This window comes from Triticum aestivum, chromosome 4A, assembly GCF_018294505.1.
Source record: "Triticum aestivum cultivar Chinese Spring chromosome 4A, IWGSC CS RefSeq v2.1, whole genome shotgun sequence".
Lineage (NCBI taxonomy): Eukaryota > Viridiplantae > Streptophyta > Magnoliopsida > Poales > Poaceae > Triticum > Triticum aestivum.
In genome coordinates, this window is record NC_057803.1 from 625405548 (window position 1) to 625429098 (window position 23551).

The following is a 23551-nucleotide window of genomic DNA, read 5'->3' on the forward strand; positions in this document are numbered from 1 at the left end:
CATCGATGTACTTCTTCCTCCTGTATATACCTACGTACCGCCAAACTACCAGATACAGAGCCAAAACCCTAATTCCACCGCCGTAACTTTCTGTACCATGTGAGATCCCATCTTGGGGCCTTTTCCGGAGCTTCGCCGGAGGAGGCATCGATCACGGAGGGCTTCTACATCAACACCATAGCCTCTCCGATGAAGTGTGAGTAGTTTACTTTAGACCTTCGGGTCCATAGTTATTAGCTAGACGGCTTCTTCTCTCTTTTTGGATCTCAATACAAAGTTCTCCCCTCTCTTGTGGAGATCTATTCGATGTAATCTTCTTTTGCGGTGTGTTTGTTGAGACCGATGAATTGTGGGTTTATGATCAAGATTATCTATGAATAATATTTGAATCTTCTCTGAATTCTTTTATGTATGATTGGTTATCTTTGCAAGTCTCTTCGAATTATCAGTTTGGTTTGGCCTAGTAGATTGATCTTTCTTGCAATGGGAGAAGTGCTTAGCTTTGGGTTCAATCTTGCGGTGTCCTTTCCCAGTGACAGTAGGGGCAGCAAGGCACGTATTGCATTGTTGCCATCGAGGATAACAAGATGGGGTTTATATCATATTGCATGAGTTTATCCCTCTACATCATGTCATCTTGCTTAAAGTGTTACTCTATTCTTTTGAACTTAATACTCTAGATACATGCTGGATAGCGATCGATGTGTGGAGTAATAGTAGTAGATGCAGGAAGGAGTCGGTCTACTTGTCTCAGACGTGATGCCTATATACATGATCATACCTAGATATTCTCATAATTATGCTCAATTCTGTCAATTGCTCAACAGTAATTTGTTTACCCACCGTAATACTTATGCTCTCGAGAGAATCCACTAGTGAAACCTATGGCCCCCGGGTCTATTTTCCATCATATTAATCTTTCGTCAACAAGCTATTTCCTTTTCCATTTATTTTGCTCTCTTTACTTTGCATATTTATCATAAAAATACCAAAAATATCATCTTATCATATCTATTAGATCTCACTTTCGTAAGTGACCGTGAAGGGATTGACAACCCCTTTATTGTGTTGGTTGCGAGGATTTTATTTGTTTGTGTAGGTGTGAGGGGCTCCACTACTAGGGAAAAGGCTAGCAGCAGCGCGGGTTTTAGGCCTATCAGCAGTGCGGGTACCCGCGCTACCAATAAGGCGCTACAGCTAACTCTTAGTAGTAGCGCTGCCTGTACCCGCGCTACCACTATTGACTATAGCAACAACGCTTTTCAGGAACGCGCTGCTATTACTTAGCTGTAGCGATTTCCCGGTCCAGCGCTACTGTTATATATTTCACCATTTCCCCATTCCGGCTTCGATAAACTGCAATTTCCAGATACTAGGTACTACTAGATATCAATTTCATAAAGCATTATAGGTACTAGGTAGTACTCCCTCGGTTTGAAATTACTCGTCGTGGTTTTAGTTCAAATTTGAACTCAAACCACGACGAGTAATTTGGAACCGAGGGAGTACTAGATAACAATTTCATATATACTCAACATGCATCCTCAAGCAGTACAAGGTGACATCGACGACAATCATCATATTTAGTTCTAGATGATATCGACGACGATCATCATATGTAGTTCTACATGATATCGACGACGATCATCATATGTAGTTCTAGATGATATAGCCACATACACATATGTAGTTCTAGATGATATCGACGACGATCATCATCCTCAAGCCTGGGCGGTGGGTGTTCCTGATAGTAATTAGGATGGCCTGTCCAGCACGAAGATTCTTGCCAACGAGGAATCTCTTCCACCCAACTGAGTTCAAGTGTGTGCGACCATCTGTGCCCATGCGGTAAGTACATGTGGTGACGGAGCCCCTTGCGGTAAGGTGTAGTCCAACTGAGCCTTCTTCATCAGGCTCGATACCACAACTCACAGATAGGTTCTTTGGCAATCTCTGAATAAGAAAAACATATCAATTAATAAATAGCCTAAGCATGTGATCAGACTCTACACTAAAGTATATCATCGACTAGATTCCACAAAGCATATCATTGGACTCTACACTAAGCATATCATCGGATTCACTAAGCATATAATCGGATAATTTGCATTTGTAAGTATAACAATAAAGCATATATATCATCAAATTACTACATGCAGTACGTATAACATACCATTTCATGCCGATCGACCATGGTACTTGTCAGGCGGGTCACGAATGGCACCCCGACAAAGTCATCACGTGGCGGAATTATGTCCAATAGGTTGCACACCTCCTCCTCGTTCAGCCTCATTCTTTGAGCTATGATGGCTTCATGAAGTGGGTTCTCATCATCTTCATTGAGTGGGTCCTCATTATCTTCATCATCTTCGTCATCTTCATCATCTTCCACCAGGTTGATATAAATGACAACCAGCTTGGGTCTTTCTACTCTGAAGGAGAATCTGATCAACTCACCACCAGTAAGACGCATGCGAGCGAGGAAACGGCCCCATCCATCTCCGCCAATCTGCGACATATTGCTTCCTTTCTCGACCTCCATAGTGTATGCCCCCTCAGGAGCCTCAAATGGCACAGTGTCTCATGTCAGCTTGTTGAATTTCAACCTCACATTGCATGGGACGATCTATGTAAGAAAAGCAAAATGACACAATGCAGTAATGCCAACACTAAAAATAAAATAGTTGTTACATTTCATCTAATTTCTTACCGCCGCATGACGAAAACTCGGATGGAAGTAGATGCCAAACAGCTTGCCAGTTGCAAGGCTGCTGGCGCACCTTGACTTGCACAGTCGACATAGTGGTGCTGGTGGTGGCGCCATTTTACTAAATCAACTAAATCAAAATGTTCTAAATCAACTAGCCTACTAAATCAACTAAATCAACTAGCCTACTAAATAAACTAAATCAAAATGTTCTAAATCAACTAAATCAACTAGCCTACTAAATCAACTGAATCATATCAACTAAATCGACTAAATCAACTAGCATACTAAATCAACTAGCATACTAAATCAACTAAATCAAAATGTTACATATGAAAGCCTACTAAATCAAAATGTGTCAGGGAGGAGGGACAAGGAGGGGCGACTCGAGGAGGGAGAAGATAGTAGGACGGAGGAGGAAGGCGGGCGAGGAGGGGCCGGCCGGCGGCGAGTGGAGGGAGGACGGATCGAGGAGGAAGGTGGAGCAAGGAGGGGCGGCCAGCGGTGAGTGGAGGGAGGACGGAGGAGGAGGCCGGTACCGAGTACAGCGAGGAGGATGAGGCGACAGCAGCGCAGATCGGGGGAGGGGCGACGGGGGAGGACCGGCGGCGCGGGGGGTGAGGAGGAGACCGTGATCAACTGTGTGTGAGTGTGATCTGTGGATGAGGCTAGTGAGATCTGTAGTTAATTTAGTAGTAGCGATTATTGCCTGAATGCGCTGCTGCTACGTTACGTAGCAGTAGCGCTGTCTATTTTAATGCACTACTGCTATAACTGGCCTCGCGGCGGCGGCGTGGGAATTTTAGCAGTAGCGCCGCTTGGAGTGCGCGCGCTACTGATAAACTTGTTTCAGCAGCGAGTTTCCACAGCCCGCGCTACTGCTACTTAGCAGCAGCGCCTGATTTTATAGCGCGCTACTGGTAAGATTCTGTGTATAGGCTTTTCCCTAGTAGTACTCGCGCGTGGCCTCCTACTGGATTGATACCTTGGTTCTCAAAACTGAGGGAAATACTTATGCTACTTGGCTGCATCACGCTTTCCTCTTCAAGGGAAAACCAACGCAGTGCTCAAGAGGTAGCAAGAAGGATTTGTGGCGCCGTTGTCGGGGAGTCTACGCAAAAGTCAACATACCAAGTACCCATCACAAACCCTTATCTCCCGCATTACATTATTTGTCATTTGCCTCTCGTTTTCCTCTCCCCCACTTCAGCCTTGCGGTTTTATTTGCCCTCTCTCTCTCTCCGTCCTCCTTCTCTTTCTCTATTTGCCTCTTTTTGTCCGTCTCTTGTTTGCTTGTGTGTTGGATTGCTTGCTTGTCCCGATGGCTCAATATAATACCAAATTGTGTGACTTTACTAATACCAACAACAATGATTTTATTAGCACTCCGATTGCTCCTCTTACCGATGATGAATCTTGTGAAATTAATGCTGCGTTGCTGAATCTTGTCATGAAAGATCCGTTTTCCGGCCTTCCTAGTGAAGATGCCGCTACCCATCTAAACAACTTTGTTGGTTTGTGTGATATGCAAAATAAGAAATATATGGACAATGATATTGTTAAATTGTAGCTATTTCCTTTTTTGCTTAGAGATCGTGCTAAAGCTTGGTTTTTGTCTTTGCCTAAAAATAGTATTGATTCGTGGAATAAGTGCAAAGATGCTTTTATCTCTAAATATTTTCCTCGCGCTAAGATCATCTCCCTTAGAAACGATATCATGAATTTTGAGCAACTTGATCATGAACATGTTGCACAAGCTTGGGAGAGGATGAAATTAATGATACGTAATTGCCCTACACATGGTTTGAATTTATGGATGATTATACAAAAAAATTATGCCGGATTGAATTTTGCTTCTAGAAATCTTTTAGATTCGGCTGCGGGAGGCACTTTTATGTAAATCACTTTAGGAGAAGCTACTAAACTCCTAGATAATATTATGGTTAATTATTCTCAATGGCACACTGAAAGATCTACTAATAAGAAAGTGCATGCGATAGAATAAATGAATGTTTTGAGTGGAAAGATGGATGAACTTATGAAATTATTTGCTAATAAAAGTGTTTCTTCTGATCCTAATGATATGCCTTTGTCTACTTTAATTGAGAATAATAATGAATCTATGGATGTGAATTTTGTTGGTAGGAATAATTTTGGTAACAACGCGTATAGAGGAAACTTTAATCCTAGGCCGTATGCTAGTAATTCCTCTAATAATTATGGTAATCCCTACAACAATTCTTATGGAAATTTTAATAAGATACCCTCTGATTTTGAATCTAACTTTAAAGAATTTATTACTTTGCAAAAGAATTTCAATGCTTTGATTGAAGAAAAATTGCTTAAGATTGATGAGTTGGCTAGGAACGTTGATAGAATTTCTCTTGATATTGATTCTTTGAAACTTAGATCTACTCCACCTAAGCATGATATCAATGAGTCTCTCAAAGCCATGAGAATTTCCATTGATGAGTTCAAAGAAAGAACCGCTAGGATGCGTGCTAAGAAAGATTGCTTTATAAAAGCGTGTTCTTCTAGTTTCCATGATAATAAAGATGAAGATCTAAAAGTTATTGATGTGTCCCCTATTAAATCTTTCTTTTGCAGTATGAATCATGATAATGATGGGACTGAATATGATCCACCTTTACCTAGAAGACGTTCCAAAAATTCGGAGTCTTTAGATCTTGATGCTAAAATTGTTAAAAGTGGGATTGAAGAAGTCAAAACTTTAAATATCAATGAACCCACTATTTTGGATCTCAATGAATTTAAATATGATAATTGCTCTTTAATAGATTGTATTTCCTTGTTGCAATCCGTGCTAAATTCTCCTCATGCTTATAGTCAAAATAAAGCCTTTACCAAACATATCGTTGATGCTTTGATGCAATCTTATGAAGAAAAACTTGAGTTGGAAGTTTCTATCCCTAGAAAACTTTATGATGAGTGGGAACCTACTATTAAAATTAAAATTAAAGATCATGAATGCTATGCTTTGTGTGATTTGGGTGCTAGTGTTTCCACGATTCCAAAGACTTTGTGTGATTTGCTAGGTTTCCGTGATTTTGATGATTGCTCTTTAAACATGCACCTTGTGGATTCAACTATTAAGAAACCTATGGGAACAATTAATGATGTTCTTATTGTTGCAAATAGGAATTATGTACCCGTAGATTTTATTGTTCTTGACATAGATTGCAATCCTTCATGTCCTATTATTCTTGGCAGACCTTTCCTTAGAACGATTGGTGCAATTATTGATATGAAGGAAGGGAATATTAGATTCCAATTTCCGTTAAGGCATGGAACACTTCCCTAGAAAGAAAATTAAATTACCATATGTATCTATTATGAGAGCCACTTATGGATTGCCTACCAAAGATGGCAATACCTAGATCTATCCTTGCTTTTATGCCTAGCTAGGGGCGTTAAACGATAGCGCTTGTTGAGAGGCAACCCAATTTTATTTTTATTCCTTGATTTTTGCTCCTGTTTAGTAATAAATAATTTATCTAGCCTCTGTTTTGGTTGTGTTTTTTGTGTTTAATTAGTGTTTATTCCAAGTAGAACCGTTGGGAAGACTTGGGGAAAGTCTTTTTAATCTTGCTGTAAAAAGCAGAAACTTTAGCGCTCACGAGAACTACTGCCAATTTTTTTGGGAAGTGATATTTAGTTAATTATTTTTGAAGATGATTAATAGATAAATTCCTCACGTCCAGCAATTTATTTTAGAATTTTTGGGGTTCCAAAACTTGCGTTAGCTACAGATTACTACAGACTGTTCTGTTTTTGACAGATTCTGTTTTTCGTGTGTTGTTTGCTTATTTTGATGAATCTATGGCTAGTAAAAGAGTTTATAAACCATAGAGAATTTGGAATACAGTAGGTTTAACACCAATATAAATAAAGAATGATTTAATTTCAGTACCTTGAAGTGGTGTTTTGTTTTCTTTCGCTAACGGAGCTGACGAGATTTTCTATTTTGAGTTTTGTGTTGTGAAGTTTTCAAGTTTTGGGTAAATATTTGATGGATTATGGAATAAAGAGTGGCAAGAGACTAAGCTTGGGGATGCCCATGGCACCCCAAGATAATCTAAGGACACCTAAAAGCCCAAGCTTGGGGATTCCCCGGAAGGCATCCCCTCTTTCGTGTACTTCCATCGGTAACTTTACTTGGAGCTATATTTTTATTTACCACATGATATGTGTTTTGCTTGGAGCGTCTTGTATTATTTGAGTATTTATTTGTTAGTTTTACACAATCATCCTTGCTCTACACACCTTTTGAGAGAGACACACATGATTCGGAAATTGTTAGAATACCCTATGTGCTTCACTTATATCTTTTGAGTTATATAGTTTTTGCTCTAGTGCTTCACGTATATCTTTTAGGGCACAGTGGTGGATTTGTTTTATAGAAACTATTGTTCTCTCATGCTTCACTTAGATTATTTTGAGAGTCCTACAAAACAGTGTGGTAATTTGTTTTAATTATGTTAGGCATTCAAGATTAGTAAAAAAGTTTTCTTATGAGTGTGTTGAATACTATGAGAAGTTGGATACTTGATAATTGTTTTGAGATATGGAGATGGTGATATTAGAGTCGTGCTAGTTGAGTAGTTGTGAATTTGAGAAATACTTGTGTTGAAGTTTGTGATTCCTGTAGCATGCATGTATGGTGAACCGTTATGTGATGAAGTCGGAGCATGATTTATTTATTGATTGTCTTCCTTATGAGTGGCGGTCGGGGACGAGCGATGGTCTTTTCCAACCAATCTATCCCCCTAGGAGGATGCACGTAGTACTTTTCTTCAATAACTAATAGATTTTTGCAATAAGTATGTGAGTTCTTTATGACTAACGTTGAGTCCATGGATTATACGCACTCTCACCCTTCCACCATTGCTAGCCTCTCCAATACCGTGCACCTTTCGCCGGTATCATACACCCACCATATACCTTCCTCAAAACAGCCACCATACCTACCTATCATGGCATTTCCATAGCCATTCCAAGATATATTGCCATGCAACTTTCCACCGTTCCGTTTACTATGACACGCACCATCATTGTCATATTGCTTTGCATGATCATGTAGTTGACATTGTATTTGTGGCAAAGCCACCGTTCATAATTCTTTCATACATGTCACTCATGCACCATTGCACATCCTGATACACCACCGAAGGCATTCACATAGAGTCATATTTTATTCTAAGTATTGAGTTGTAAGTAAATAAAAGTGTGATGATCATCATTTTTAGAGCATTGTCCCAAGTGAGGAAAGGATGATGGAGACTATGATTCCCCCACAAGTCGGGATGAGACTCCAGACTAAAAAAAGAGGCCATAAAAAAGGAGAAAAGGCCCAAATTAAAAAAATGAGAGAGAAAGAGAGAAGGGACAATGCTACTATCCTTTTACCACACTTGTGCTTCAAAGTAGCACCATGATTTTCATGATAGAGAGTCTCTTATGTTATCACTTTCATATACTAGTGGGAATTTTTCATTATAGAACTTGGCTTGTATATTCCAATGATGGGCTTCCTCAAAATGCCCTAGGTATTCGTGAGCAAGCGAGTTGGATGCACACCCACTTAGTTCTTTTTGTTGAGCTTTCATATACTTATAGCTCTAGTGCATCCGTTGCATGACAATCCCTACTCACTCACATTGATATCTATTAATGGGCATCTCCATAGCCCGTTGATACGCCTAGTTGATGTGAGACTATCTTCTCCTTTTTTGTCTTCTCCACAACCACCATTCTATTCCACATATAGTTCTATGTTCATGGCTCACGCTCATGTATTGCGTGAAGATTGAAAAAGTTTGAGAACACCAAAATTATGAAACAATTGCTTGGCTTGTCATCGGGGTTGTGCATGATTTAAATACTTTGTGTGGTGAAGATGGAGCATAGCCAGACTATATGATTTTGTAGGTATAACTTTCTTTGGCCATGTTATTTTGAAGAGACATAATCGCTTAGTTGGTATGCTTGAAGTATTATTATTTCTATGTCAATATTGAACTTTTGTCTTGAATCTTTCGGATCTGAATATTCACACCACAATTTAGAGTATTACATTGAAATTTTGCCAAGTAGCATTCCACATCAGAAATTCTGTTTTTATCATTTACCTACTCGAGGACGAGCAGGAATTAAGCTTGGGGATGCTTGATACATCTCCAACGTATCTATAATTTTTTATTGTTCGATGCTATATTATATCCTGTTGTGGACATTATTGGGCTCTATTATACACTTCTATATTATTTTTGGGACTAACCTATTAACCGGAGGCCCAGCCCAGAATTGCTGTTTTTTGTCTATTTCAGAGTTTCGCAGAAAAAGAATATCAAACGGAGTCCAAACGGAATGAAACCTTCGGGAACGTGATTTTCGGAACGAACATGATCCAGAGGACTTAGACCCTACATCAAGAAAGCAACCAGGAGGGCACGAGGTAGGGGTGCGCCTACCCCCCCCCCCCAGGCGCGCCCTCCGCCCTGAGCCCACGTTGCTCCACCGACGTACTTCTTCCTCCTATATATACCTACGTACCCCCAAACTACCAGATATGGAGCCAAAACCCTAATTCCACCGCCGTAACTTTCTGTACCCGTGAGATCCCATCTTGGGGCCTTTTCCAGAGCTCCGCCGGAGGGGGCATCGATCACGGAGGGCTTCTACATCAACACCATAGCCTCTCCGATGAAGTGTGAGTAGTTTACTTCAGACCATCGGGTCCGTAGTTATTAGCTAGATGGTTTCTTCTCTCTTTTTGGATCTCAATACAAAGTTCTCCCCCTCTCTTGTGGAGATCCATTAATATTCTTTTGCGGTGTGTTTGTTGAGACCGATGAATTGTGGGTTTATGATCAAGTTTATCTATGAACAATATTTGAATCTTCTCTGAATTCTTTTATGTATGATTGGTTATCTTTGTGAGTCTCTTCGAATTATGAGTTTGGTTTGGCCTACTAGATTGATCTTTCTTGCAATGGGAGAAGTGCTTAGCTTTGGGTTTAATCTTGCGGTGTCCTTTCCCGGTGATAGTAGGGGAAGCAAGGCACGTATTGTATTGTTGCCATCGAGGATAACAAGATGGGGTTTATATCATATTGCATGAGTTTATCCCTCTACATCGTGTCATCTTGCTTAAAGCGTTACTCTGTTCTTTTGAACTTAATACTCTAGATGCATGCTGGATAGCGGTCGATGTGTGGAGTAATAGTATTAGATGCAGGCAGGAGTCAGTCTACTTGTCTCGGACGTGATGCCTATATACATGATCATACCTAGATATTCTCATAACTATGCTCAATTCTGCCAATTGCTCAACAGTAATTTGTTTACCCACCATAATACTTATGCTCTCGAGAGAAGCCACTAGTGAAACCTATGGCCCCCGGGTCTATTTTCCATCATATTAATCTTCCGTCAACAAGCTATTTCCTTTTCCGTTTATTTTGCTCTCTTTACTTTGCATCTTTATCATAAAAATACCAAAAATATCATCTTATCATATCTATCAGATCTCACTTTCGTAAGTCACCGTGAAGGGATTGACATCCCCTTTATTGCGTTGGTTGCGAGGATTTTATTTGTTTGTGTAGGTGCGAGGGACTCGCGCGTGGCCTCCTACTGGATTGATACCTTGGTTCTCAAAACTGAGGGAAATACTTACGCTACTTTGCTGCATCACCCTTTCCTCTTCAAGGGAAAACCAACGCAGTGCTCAAGAGGTAGCAACGAGGCACATAGAAGGGTGTATCGGGAAGAAGAAGAAAGGAGATACCGTCCACATAGAAGCTCGAGGAAGAAGGATGTGGGTAGTAAGAACAAGACTCGTCAAAAGTCACATCACGTGAGATGAGTAAGCGATGACCAACAGAATCCCTACAACGATAGCCCTTGTGCTCATTACTATAGCCAAGGAAAACAAACTCAACCGATTGAGCCGTCAGTTTGGTGCGTTCTCGCGGGGCAAGAAGGACATAGCACACACATCCAAACATATGAAGAGTTGAATAATGAGGAGAACGACCAGTGAGACACTCCATAGGAATACCACCCTACAGAGTAGTCGATGGCAGAATGTTGATGAGATAGGTGGATGTAGAAACAGCCTCAGGCCAAAAGTGGGGTGGAAGGGAAGCGGCAATCATCAGCGCACGAGCCATCTCAAGCAGATGACGATGCTTGCGTTCAACAATGCCATTCTGAGCATGAGCACTAGGACATGAGAACTGAGCAAGAGTACCCTGTTCCGCGAGAAAACCACACAACAGCTGGGAGATATACTCTCCAGCAGAGTCAACATGAAAAGTACGAATGGGCATGGAAAACTGGGTCTGAACCATGGCAGCAAATCGTTTGTATATAGAGAGAACCTCGCTACGAGATTTCATGAAGTAGAGCCAAGTGTAGCGAGAGAAATCATCAATAAACAAAACATAGTAGCGATGACCACCTTTCAAATCAAAGGGAGCAGGACCCCAGACATCATAATCAACTAAGTCAAAAGGACGCTGAGAGACCGACTCACTGGAAGGATAAGGTAACTGGGTATGTTTGCCAAGTCTACAACCATTACAATGTAAAGAAACATCTCCAGATACAGACCCTAAGAAGCCCTGACGCACTAAGGATGACAAGCGAGAGCCACAGAGGTGACCAAGGCGATGATGCCACTGCTGGAAGGACACAGACGAAGAGGCGGCAAGAGCACGAGAGCTGGCAGAAGTGGTGGCAGCGGAAGGAACACAAAGCCAGTCAACCTCCCAAAGGCCCTCTGACTCACGGCACCGGGGGGCAGCACCAACCAAAGCCTTGGTGCGATGATCCTGAATGGAGCAAGAGTCGGTATCAAGAATGACACGAGAACCAAAATCAGTAAGCTGGGCAGCAGAAAAAAGATTCATGGTAAGGCAGGGAACATTTGAAACAATAGGAACAGAAAAGGACAGTGTAGAACGAATGCCACGACTAGCAACAGGAAGAGATGTGCCATCGGCAGTAAGGACATTAACAGGAGAATCAAGAGGGCGAAGAGAAGATAGTGCTGAAGAATCAGAAGACATGTGAAAGGAACCTCCAGAGTCCAGAACCCACGAAGATGTACCTGACGGTGTAGATGCCGGTGGTGATGAAGAGGTGCAAGCAGTCACAGCAGCAACAGAACCCGTCGATGAAGAACCAGAGGAAGCTAGAAGGCGCTTGAGCCGCACAATGTCCTGGTCAATGAGTGAAGGATTCGAGGAAGACGCAGGAGTCCCACTGGAAGAGGAGCGCCTCTGGTTTCACTACTTCTAGCGACAATCAGACTCTGGGTGACCTGGCCTGGAGCAGTAGTCACAAAAGGTGTCACGGGCGCGACCGACCGTTCTCAACATAAGGAGGGCGACCCACCCCCTGAAGGTGTGGGCAGAAGCGGTGGAGTAGTGAGACGAGCAGACGGCACAGGAGCTCGAGCAGCCAACACTGAAGGAACAACAAGCAACCCAATAGAACGAAGGCAGGTCTCCTCAGCACAAAGCTCAGCAAGGACCTCCGAGATAGGAACACGACCAGGAGCAAGCAGGTGAGCACGTCGAGGCTCAAACTCGGAGAGAAGACGAGATAAGAACTCATGGACACGCTGAAACTCGAGGATGGACCGCATAGTCTGGCAGCAGTAACAAGCCCCACAAACAACCGACCGAAGACACTCAAGCTGGCGCCAGATGGCAGACGTTTGTGTGTAGAACTCGTCAACAGAAGAGTCACGTTGCTGAAGAGCATGCTCCTGACGCACCACAAATAAGTAGAGAGCATCACCAGAGGGCTGATAGCGTTGACAGAGATAAGACCACATCTCTGCAACAGTGCTGAGGCCCATGAACTCCGAAGAAAACTGAGGGAGGACACTCGCAGTAAGAACAACAGCAGCACAAGCATCATCATTGCACCACTAAATGTAAGCAGACAGATCATCTTGGTAGGCAGAAAGAGCATCGGAATAAGCTAACATCTGCTGATCATAAGCATCAACCGCGGCATCATCGAGAGCCTTGGCTGAATCCTGATCAGTCTGGGAAGCACTAGCAGCAAGAACCGGCGGTACTGGTGGGTGAGGGAGTCCTGGATTAGGGGGTGTCCGAATAGCCGGACTCCTGGACTATGAAGATACAAGATTGAAGGCTTCATCCCGTGTCCGGAAGGGACTTTCCTTGGCGTGGAAGGCAAGCTTGGCGATACAGATATGTAGATCTCCTACCGTTGTAACCGACTCTGTGTAACCCTAGCCCTCTCCGGTGTCTATATAAACCGGAGGGTTTTAGTCTGTAGGACAGAACAATAATACCATAGGCTAGCTTCTAGGGTTTAGCCTCTCTGATCTTGTGGTAGACCTACTCTTGTACTACCCATATCATCAATATTAATCAAGCAGGACGTAGGGTTTTACCTCCATCAAGAGGGCCCGAACCTGGGTAAAACATTGTGTCCCCTGCCTCCTGTTACCATCCGCCTAGACGCACAGTTCGGGACCCCCTACCCGAGAAACGCCGGTTTTGACACCGACAGCGGGGTAGGAGCCACGGGAGCAACATGACATGGCGGACAGGGGACCTCACCAGAGAGAACACCCCACAGAAGAAGTCTGCGCATACGAATGCGCATGAAGCCCACAAACTCAACATAGTTGGTGCCATCAAATATCACCGAGCACCGCGGGACAGCGACATAACCCGAAGAAGACATGAGGAAGCCTCTCTTCTTCTTCTTCTTTCTTTTTTTTTGGTCAACAAACTCCTGGCTAGATCTGGATCGAGCAGGGAAACGCTCGAGGCAGAGCGAACGACCAGGCAGCGAGGCAGTAGGCCGGGCCGACACAGGCGGATCCGGAGGGGCGCCGGCGACCGGGCGAGGTGGGAGGCAGGGCCGACCAGGCGCATCCGGAGGGGAGCGGGCGTCCGGACGGGGTGGTGGCGAGGGCCGACCGGGACGGCGGTGAGGGCCGACCTGGGCGGCGGCGGCGGCCAACCTGGATGGGGTGGTGGCGAGGGCCTGCGGCCAACCGGGGCGGCGGCGAGGGCCGATCTGGGCGGTGGCGGCGGCCAACCGTGATGCCGGCGACAGCCGAAACGGGGTGACGGCGGCGTCCGTACTTGGAAGGAACGGAGGAGGAAACTGAGACGGGGACGAGGAGAGAGAGCAGCCGGCTGAGAAATTCAGGCAGCGGGGGCTGCGGATCGGACAAGAACGAGGACGAACGGAGGCCAGGACGGAGGCTAGCAACCGCGACGGGGACAAGGAAGCACGCACGGAGTTGCATTGTGCGGGAGCGAGGCTAACCTAGCATCTGATACCATGTTGGATAATGAGCAACTAGTATTCATCGAGGGCCAAAGGCCATTACATATACATGTGAGGTAAAGTGCAAGAAACCCCTTATACAATAGGGATGTATCGAAAAAGGACTATACACATCTAAACGTCCCCTCTCCGGGTCTATACCTAGTCTCCTCGTTTCTGACAGTGGCACCAGTCGCGTCCTCTCTCTTTATGTAGGTTTTGCAGCTAGGAAATAATTTATTTAGCTAGGAGACTACGAAATAACACTATATATCCTTGTGATCAGTAACATTAAACCATATTCGATTGGAAAAGGCATGGGTATTTGTTTTAGAGCGGGTTACAAAATCTTGGGGTACATGCTTGAGTTCCAAAAGCAGGAGTTTTATAGATATAAGATACAAAACACCACACTCTTTTCAGATTTGAGAAAGAAATGTCATGAAATCTCTCCAGCTTCCTTATATTGTGTGTTTTCCTGTAGTTGGTTTCTAATTTCTTTGGGCAGTTTTAAATATCTGTCCAAAAATTGAGTTAGAAAAAGTAAACCGGACATCTAAATAAATTACTCCCTATGTAAACTAATACAAGAGCGTTTAGATCACTAAAGTAGTAATCTAAACGCTTTTATATTAGTTTACGGAGGGAGTACAATTTTAACAGCTCACTCGGCGAATTATGTGGCTTTTGTAATTTGATGAGTTACAGCTTGATAAATGCATAATATTTCCTAAACTGTTTTGACAAATCAGCTGAATACATGAACAGTTCGCACGATGGGTTATGTGTGGTTTTCTGATAGTTTTCGATAGGTTTGGCAAAGGCTTGCGAACATTATTTGAATCAACATTCTCAAACATTACTTAGTTGATGTGACTGCAATTAATAAGCTCGTTTAAAGCAGAACAATAGCCAGGGCTGTGAAAATTGCATTTATACACATCCTTCTTGTGCTCAGTCACAGAAACCCTATTCAGTTCATGTTTAAGTTCCAAAGCACAAGTATTTACTTATTCAGAACATAATATGCAAAAGTTGGATTACACGTCTATGACCTGAGAAACAAAATTCAGAGTATTCTAGGAAAGATCAATTAAATTCTGCTCGTACATCTTCTTTACACTTGTGTGTATGCAGCTATAATAATGAACCAAAAAGAAGAGACATGACCAAACTGTCTGTTCAATCTCTTCGCTGTCAAAGGACTATTGTCAAAACCATTTACTTCCACCTCCTGTTACTAGTTTCTTGATCTGGTCACCAGTGAGAGTCTCATCCTTCAGGAGGGCGTTGGCTAGCGCATCAAGCTCCTTCCTACGATCCGTGAGAACCGCTTTGGCGTTCTTGTAAGCATTGTCCAGTAATTCTTTCACCTCCTCGTCAACCAGTTCTGACATCCGCCCGCTCATGTTCGTCGCCTTGCCACCGCTAGCATCACCGCCATTGCTGTAGGTAACAAAGCCCACCCGCTTGCCCATGCCATACTTGGTGACCATGTCAGTCGCCAGCTGAGTCGCCCCGCTTAGATCAGATGAGGGGCCAGTGGTGACCCCGCCTTCTCCGGCTATAAGCTCCTCGGCCACCCGCCCGCCCATCAGGACATCTAGAGTCGCCAGCATCTTCTTCCTCGAGAGTTCAAACTCGGCGTCTTCCCCCGGCAGCTGCATCACCATGCCAAGAGCATCCCCCCTGGGAACAATGGTAGCCTTCTCGACAGCGTCAGCGCCTTCAGTGAAGATAGCAACAAGAGCGTGCCCTCCCTCATGGTAGGCAGTCATCTTCCTGGCATGATCAGGTATCACCGCCGACTTGCGCTCGCTGCCCATCATGATCCTGTCCTTGGCATACTCTAGGTGATGCATCGTAACAGCTTTCGCCCCGTCCTTGGCAGCGGTGAGGGCGGCCTCATTCACCATGTTTGCAAGGTCTGCACCCGAGAGCCCAGGTGTCCCTGTAGCGATTGTCAACACATCCACACCCTTGGCTTTCACCTGCATGCAATGGAAAAATACACAGATCGAAAAGGTTAAAGTTAAGTCTTACGTTATAATAGATTGCAAATATTTTTGGGGACAGACGGAGTATGTCACCTTTGAGATATAAGACTCGAGGATCTGGCGTCGGCCCTCGACATCTGGAAGAGGAACGTGGACATGACGGTCAAAACGCCCAGGCCTGACGAGGGCTTTATCTAGCGACTCCTTGAAGTTGGTCGCGGCGATCACGATGACCCCGTCATTCTGCTTGAAGCCATCCATCTCAGAAAGCAGCTGGTTCAGGGTATGCCTCATCCACATTGGATCTTCTGTATTTCTAGGACCAGCAATGGCATCGATTTCATCGATGAATATTATGCAAGGGGAGCGCTTCTTTGCTTCACTAAAGAGCTCCCTCACTCTTTTAGAGGCAACACCGATATACTTGTCCTCGAAGTCGCTGCCGCTGCACGCGAAGAACGGGACGCCAGTTTCCCCGGCCAACGCCCTCGCCAACATGGTCTTCCCTGTGCCTGGTGGACCAGAAAGCAGAACGCCCTTTGGAAGCTTGGCACCAAGGCTCGTGAAACGCTGCAAAGCAAGCATGTGAAACTGGGTTAATTAACCACACGAGGAAAGAAACGATCGCTGAGCTGCATGAAGAAGGTTGATGATGGCAGTGTCACAGTCACACTCACCTTGGGATCTCGTAGGTAGTGAGCAATGTCCTCGAGGTCAGCTTTGGCTTCGTCAGCCCCCTTTACATCACGGAATTTCGTGGTGGTCGAGGTTACCTCTTTCAAACTGCCAAAATTACCAACTTTTGTTTTCTGACCACTGAACGTACTACCTGCAGCTTCTTCGACACCACCGTATCGCCCAAGAGCTCAGCCGGAATCTTGCCGGCAAAGACTACAAGGCCCTGATCAGCAGCCTCAATTACCTTCTCAGACACCTTGTCACCAAGAGCCTTGCCGCCATAGGTCGCAAGGCCAGTAGCTAGGCCGGCAGCAGCGATGGTCCCGAAGGTGGGCCATAGCAGTTTCCATATCTTGCCCTTCTCCATTGTAACCATGTGGAGCGGTGCAGTAGCTGTGCCCAGAGCACCATCCTTCGACAGGAGCTGGCTGCCCTCCACCCCTGCCAAATCAGTTAGCAGAAACAAGTTGTAAACAGATTGCATATAAAATTGGTGAATCGTATGCTCGGGTTAAGTAGAAATTGAGGCCACCTACCTTGAGTTCTCATCTCGAGGCTGACGAGGGCCTTTACATACTCTGAGAGAGCTGAAGGTTTGGAATGCATCGAAGGCTGGCTTTCGAAGTTGTATATAACTCTTTCTAGATCACTGCTGTTGAGGTCTGTGAGACGAGAAGCGGCGCCAGAGTGCAGGCCTCTTCTGTTCAGGTGTGTGAGACGAGAAGCGGCGCCAGAGTGCAGGCCCCTTCTGTTCAGGTGTGTGAGACAAGAAGCGGCACCAGAGTGCAGGCCCATTCTGTTGAGGTCTCTGAGACGAGAAGCGGCACCAGAGTACAGGCGACGAACAATGCTACCTGGATTAGTAAGCATCCGCAGAGCTGATCAGTTTACAGAAAGGAGATTTAACTAGTTGCTCCATGGTACGTAAGAATCAAACAAGTACCAACAAGTCATATGTAGATTATAATGAGATGTTTGTATGATCAACAACAGGATACTGGGCACAGCAAACCGAACAGCGTGCGAGCGACGGAGAGGTACCTGCGCCGGTAGCTGCATTTGCCCTGAAAGAAGCCGGCACGTTGCAAATCACACGCGCCAGTCCACGCCTTGCCAGATGCATTGCAGCCTGTGACACAAAAACCAACGAGGGTTAAGCAGCATTCAGCAAAGCAAACGTTGAATTCAGCAGCTACGGGAGCCGACATGGCCCTGAAATGGCAACCCGTAAACTAGAGTCTAAAACGTCGACAGACAGTCGCTCGCAGCTGCAGATTCAGAAACAGGGTCACACCGGGGAAAGGAAGAAGTAGAGTAGAAGACCTTGGATTGGGCGAGCCGTAGGGCCATGACGGACGCCGAAAAGAATCGCTCGAAACCTTGTCGTTGCTCGGCGGCGAGAGCGAGACGATGCCTGTCCCATAGTTGCCATGTTTCCGGTACGGTGGGAACGAGGAACGGGAACGGGGGACGAGAGTCGGAGGCTGGAAAAAATAGGGTACAGCAGGGGTATACATCTCTAAAACGATTTTTGTCAAGCGGAAACACGATCCAATCAATTCCGGTACGATGAATCCGGTCCGGTACGAGGAACGTGAATCTTTACTAGTTGGGATGATGAACCCGGTACAACGGTGGATCAACCATATGAACGATGATAAGACATGATATATTTAATTAAAATTTCAGCACGAGTACTTAACAAAATACTTGACTTAACCAGAGTAGCAAACAAGAAAACAGATTGACTAAGGTAACAGACACAATCACTTCAATAGCAGCATCCAAGTGACTCATCTTCCAGGTTTCCAACCAATAAAGTTTCACCAACAGATTAACTCGCCATGTACCTTCAATTAAAAGAGAACTATTAGTGACCATAGAATGTAAAGATTGGAGTCAATATATTGAAGAGTTCAGATTTAGTACCGGACACTTCCTAGTGTTTCAAGTCCTCTGAATTTTGTGTGGTGGTTCAGCATCAGCTGCTTCATCCTCCAAGCTATCCCAACGCAGCTGCTCAAGCTTCAAGCTTGAATCCTCCAGCAAATCATTCTCAGGCTCAACATCCTAATGTGGACCTGAATTGTAGCCCTCTGAAAACCTCCTCTTCAGACGCTCGTTTGCATGAATAAAGACAAGCTTATCGGCTGTCGTTGCATTCAGCTTGTTTCTCTTTACATTATGTATGAATGAGTAGGTACTCCAATTTCTTTCGGCAGAGGAGCTGCTTATTGGCTGAGACAAGACTTTCTTTGCCACCTCACTTAAAGTTGGAGTTTGTGAGCCATAATTGAACCACCATTATGTGGCATTCATCGTGGCTGCATCAGCCTGAACGGCGTCTATTGCATACAAACCTTTCTTCATTATAAAGGTGTTAAGCTCCTCACGTAAAAGAGCATACTCTTTTTTATCTTCTGCAATTCTATTTAGAGCCTCTATAACACCTTCCATAACCTCACTGTCATCATTTGGAGCTTTCCTTTGACCACCACCAGGAGCAGGACTTGCAAGATAGGCTTGATCATAATACTTAGGAGAAAGAGCAAACGCTAAGCAATGAAAATGCCAGTTCATCTTTCCCCACCGATAAAGAATAATTTCATTTACCTTCGACCAATCATCTTTGTGAGGGTTATCTTCCCTTGTCATGACTTCTTGCATCTCGCCAAGCATATTGTCCATTCTTTCATATATATCACCAGATTTTGGACCTTCTCCGTCACTGAACTTGATTACCATGTATAATGGTTTTGTCATGTCAAGGATGATTTTAATCTCATCCCAAAATGTCTCATCAATGATATTTTGGGCAATCGCATTTGCTGCTGCTCTTGTTTGTACATCACAAGCCTTCACCAGTTCCTTCCACTTTCTTGTGACAATGGTAGTTGTGAGCGCCTCTCGAACATCCATAAGCCTCTTAAGCACAATATAATGAGAAGTAAATCTTGTTTTTGAGACCTTCAAAAGATCCAACTTGGAGTTGCGTCTAAAGAGATCTTGAAAGTGCTGGTGGTTCCTAAAGAACTTCACAATTGCTTTCCCAGTCTGGTATGTATCAACCATCCAAGCAAACTTTTTTTTGCAAAATCTTTGAATACTAGATTCAGTGTGTGAACCACACATGGAGACCAAAATATATGCTTATGCACCTGTCAAATAGAAAAGAGAAACACAATTGGATATACGTGATCCTCAAACTAAAATCAATGTACCAAACAATGAAAAACATACTTTCTCAATTTCTTCACCCGCAACTCTGCAATTAGATGCATTATCAGTGATGACCTGAAGGACATTGGAAGGGCCAATCTCCTCAATGGCTTGCAGTAAGAATTGTGCAATGGCTTCACCTGTCTTCTCTTCTCCGGAGAAGTCTTCTGCGTACAGAAACATTGAACCACAGCTATTCGATGCTATTACGTTGATTAATGGATGGTTCTTCATATTTGTCCATCCGTCAGAAACAACAGAGACACCATGGGAATACCTATATACAGTTATAGACACCATGAGACACCATCCGTCAGAAAAAATAGATGATTACAAATGCTAAATGTTTGAGGCTTACCATGTTTGTCTAACCGGAGCCAAATCATTCTCCACCTTTCTCTTACATGCATCTAGAAGAGTAGTCCTAGCCTTCTCATATGCAGGAGGTTTGTATCCCTTTGGTGCTCTCTGGATGGCTGCTACCATTTCATAGTGTTGAGGACTTCTCAACACATTAAAGGGAATTCCATTAGCACAAAGGAACAACATTATTTGCATGTCCACTGCATCTCTTTCCACCCCAGCAAAAGCTTATACTAATTGCTTTTTAGGCGCCGAGCCTGTAGCTTGTACTTTCTTAGGTTGGTGATACTGTAAATCAAAACAGGGAAAGATTCATATAGGTGCCAATTGTTGTGGTGTTGTCTGAATAATTTTTCTCATAAAAAGCATGTGCATATACCTTATCATATATTTTCTTATACTTGACGCGATCACTTGCGACAGAGCAGCGAGCAATTTGTTTCGTCTTGCCAGGACCAACACCAAAGAAGTGCTGATGAATTCTTGTATAACTACTCGTGTACTTCTTATCACAATGTTTGCATCGCCAGGGTCTTGGTCCACCAGAGTTCTTCCCTTTAGGTGCATCAAGAAAAAATACCTCATCTAGAAGGGATTTAGCAGGTTTTGCAGTACCATGCTCGGCAGATTCATCTTGTTCATCAGCGCTATTACGCTCATCATCGGAATTGATGAGATCAACATCATCAACGTCATCCTCCTGGATGTCACTCCGATCTGCTAACTTACGTTTCGACCCAAACGCCATCGCAATCTCTGAATAATGAACGGGTTCATATATTACATTCTTACTCACAAAACTGTAATTCAAAGGCAAGATCTGATGAACTGAATGGTGTAGGTTAGGTGTACCTGAATCTGAAAACCGGATGCTTGAATGTCACTGGACTCTTGGATCCTCGAGCAATCAAGTCTTCTGAAGCATCGCTGGTTTTGAATCTGAATTTCTGCTGCTGCATGCGCCTCTGGTCACTGGATGCAGGGAGCAACTGGCTGGGACTGGGAGGGAGAGGGACGAGGGAGTACTTATACAAGAATTGGCTGGGCTGTGTCGTTGATCCATAAATCATCTGTTTCCCAATGAAATTTATTAGCAGCCTTTTGCTTACTCGAGGAGTTTTTTGGGGGAGTGGAGAAGATCGAGACAGAGAGTAAAACGAGGAGTTGGTGATTGATTTGGCTGACATTTTGCTTACCCAATCGATTCACGAACCAGGACTGCCGAGTCGACGAATCTGAATCAACAATCCCACTGCGGAAACGCCGAATCCGCATCGAATCTTACCGAATCGATCCTCGTTCTTGAATCTGATTCCGGGACCATGAATCCGGATCGAGGGACGGTCCATCGTTCCCCGTTTCCGGCTACTATGGCCTGTCCCTCTGCTTTTCTCTGCCTCCTGACTCAAGATGGCAATGGGCCCCGAAACCCACGTCCCCATGGGTTTTTACCCTATTAGGGGACGGGGATGGGCATCTTTTCATCCCCGTGGGGCTGTTGTTGGGCACATTATACAACCACAACCCAACACGTTTCGTGGGTTTACACCCGTTTCGGTAGTTCCCGAACCCGAAACCCGGCAATACCCGCGAAATTACATTATTTTTTTTATCACCGTAGTCATCTTATCCCCGAAATCTTAGAGGCCTTGATGTGTTCATAAGATTGGATAAGAAACAAATATAAAGATGTGTCTTTCTTTACATATCATCATAAAGTTTATCATTATCTTGTTGCAATATTTCATAAGATGTTCATTACTACTTATTTGATTCTCATAGATGCTGACAATGAATAAGGACTAAGTTTTTGGACTTGTGCATATTTTTCTCATGTTTAACTTTAGCTTGAGCGAGTTTTGATCTTTCGTAGTACTCGGCACTTTGATTTGGCATTGAAAGATTTGAAGATGGTCGTTTGGAGGCTTGGAGATGTGAAAGATGTCATGATGATTCCAACTTTAATGTGATTTGTGAACTATTAGTTCTACTTCAGAACTTATATAGCTGTTGAACCATCTACTATTGTTTTCTGTTGAAATTTACTTAAGTTATGCTGCTGAAATGTGCTTGTTTTGTTGTTGAAGTGTTATTCTTTGTCACCACTATGTTTGTTTAAATATTTTGGTTTTATCGTGGGTTCCCCGTGGGTTCCCCGAAACCCAATGAGTTTAGGGGACAGGCAGAAAACTAGCCCCGCACACGATGATGGAGACAGGGACGGGTTTACGATTTTCTCGTGAGGATAGGTTCGGGAAGACAAAACCCGTGACTCCTGACTGGACTACCTACCTGCAGTATATAACTGCGTCGATTGATCATGGCTGTGTCGTAGTCGGAGTAAAGTAGAAATCGGAGCCGCCAAGAACCGACCGGAAGTGAACAAGCAGGTTTCCGGCCGGACTGGATTCAGGGAAGGATTCTTATCTTAGAACCAAATAGACTCCAACTCCGACATTCAAACCATCAAATTAGCCACCCAGATTCGATTCCGGCGGAGGGGTTCGATTCGAAACGAACATTGCGGCAACTGTGTGGGGAAGAAAGTGTCACCTTGTTCGGGCCTCACCGCGCCGCCTCCCCCCAAATCGGCGGCGGCCGGATCTGGGATGGTCCGGCCGGGCGGCGGCTCCCTGCCGTCGGCGAAAAGTGCCCCTCCGCTCATCGCCCGTGCTCTCCGCCGGCTCGGCTGCGGGCATGGACCTGGTCTCGTGCGCATGGCGGGCTCGAGGAGGAGGGGAGAGGGATGGCGCTGGGTTCTCTTTCCCAGATGACACCCCACCTCGACGCCTGAATCACTGAAAGTCTGAAACAAGTATTCTGAACGGATGAACACTTAAATTTGTTTTTGTAGGCGATGATTGACAACCCTAATATCAACTCTCTACAACAAATACTCCACGTCACACATACTCCCTCCGTGTGGTGCATAACGTACATTTGACTTTAAAATTTACCTATAAAAAAGTGTACTTCTATCTTTTCAATGCACTTTCTTTTTACAGAATAATACTTGTGTTACTCAAAACTATCCAGAGTTACAATCACGACCGGTAATATCGAGGAGTTCATCAGAGCATCTCCAACAAGCGCCGGTCACGCCGCGCGTAAAAAACACATATGCCGCGCGCGCATCGCCTGGTTTGGCGCGGCGCGCAGCGCTGGCTCCAGCAGCCGCGCTAAAATGCAGCGCATAAAAATGCAGCGCGCGCGACGCGCACAAACAACATATGCATTC

The 23551-nt window shown here is 44.4% G+C and overlaps 1 protein-coding gene and 1 long non-coding RNA gene across 3 annotated transcripts; both read right to left on the minus strand.

Annotated features, from left to right (window-relative positions):
• Nucleotides 1-15164: 15164 nt before the first annotated feature.
• On the minus strand, nt 15165-17337 carry LOC123084124 (ATP-dependent zinc metalloprotease FTSH 5, mitochondrial-like). The gene is made up of 5 exons (XM_044505892.1): nt 17268-17337; nt 16936-17172; nt 16731-16882; nt 16147-16623; nt 15165-16047 (listed from the first exon to the last, which is right to left on the minus strand). Exons 1-5 carry the CDS (start codon nt 17335-17337, stop codon nt 15268-15270), a joined length of 1716 nt encoding a protein of 571 aa, XP_044361827.1. The 3' UTR covers nt 15165-15267.
• Nucleotides 17338-18379: 1042 nt separating this feature from the next.
• LOC123087716 (uncharacterized) lies at nt 18380-23153 on the minus strand. 2 transcript variants are annotated; one of them, XR_006441493.1, is made up of 7 exons: nt 21510-23153; nt 21166-21383; nt 20693-21069; nt 20309-20601; nt 19972-20227; nt 18661-19889; nt 18380-18581 (listed from the first exon to the last, which is right to left on the minus strand). It is a non-coding gene; the product is annotated as an uncharacterized lncRNA (long non-coding RNA). The 2 variants fall into 2 exon arrangements; XR_006441492.1 differs by lacking the exon at nt 21510-23153 and having other exon boundaries at nt 21166-21499.
• Nucleotides 23154-23551: the final 398 nt, after the last annotated feature.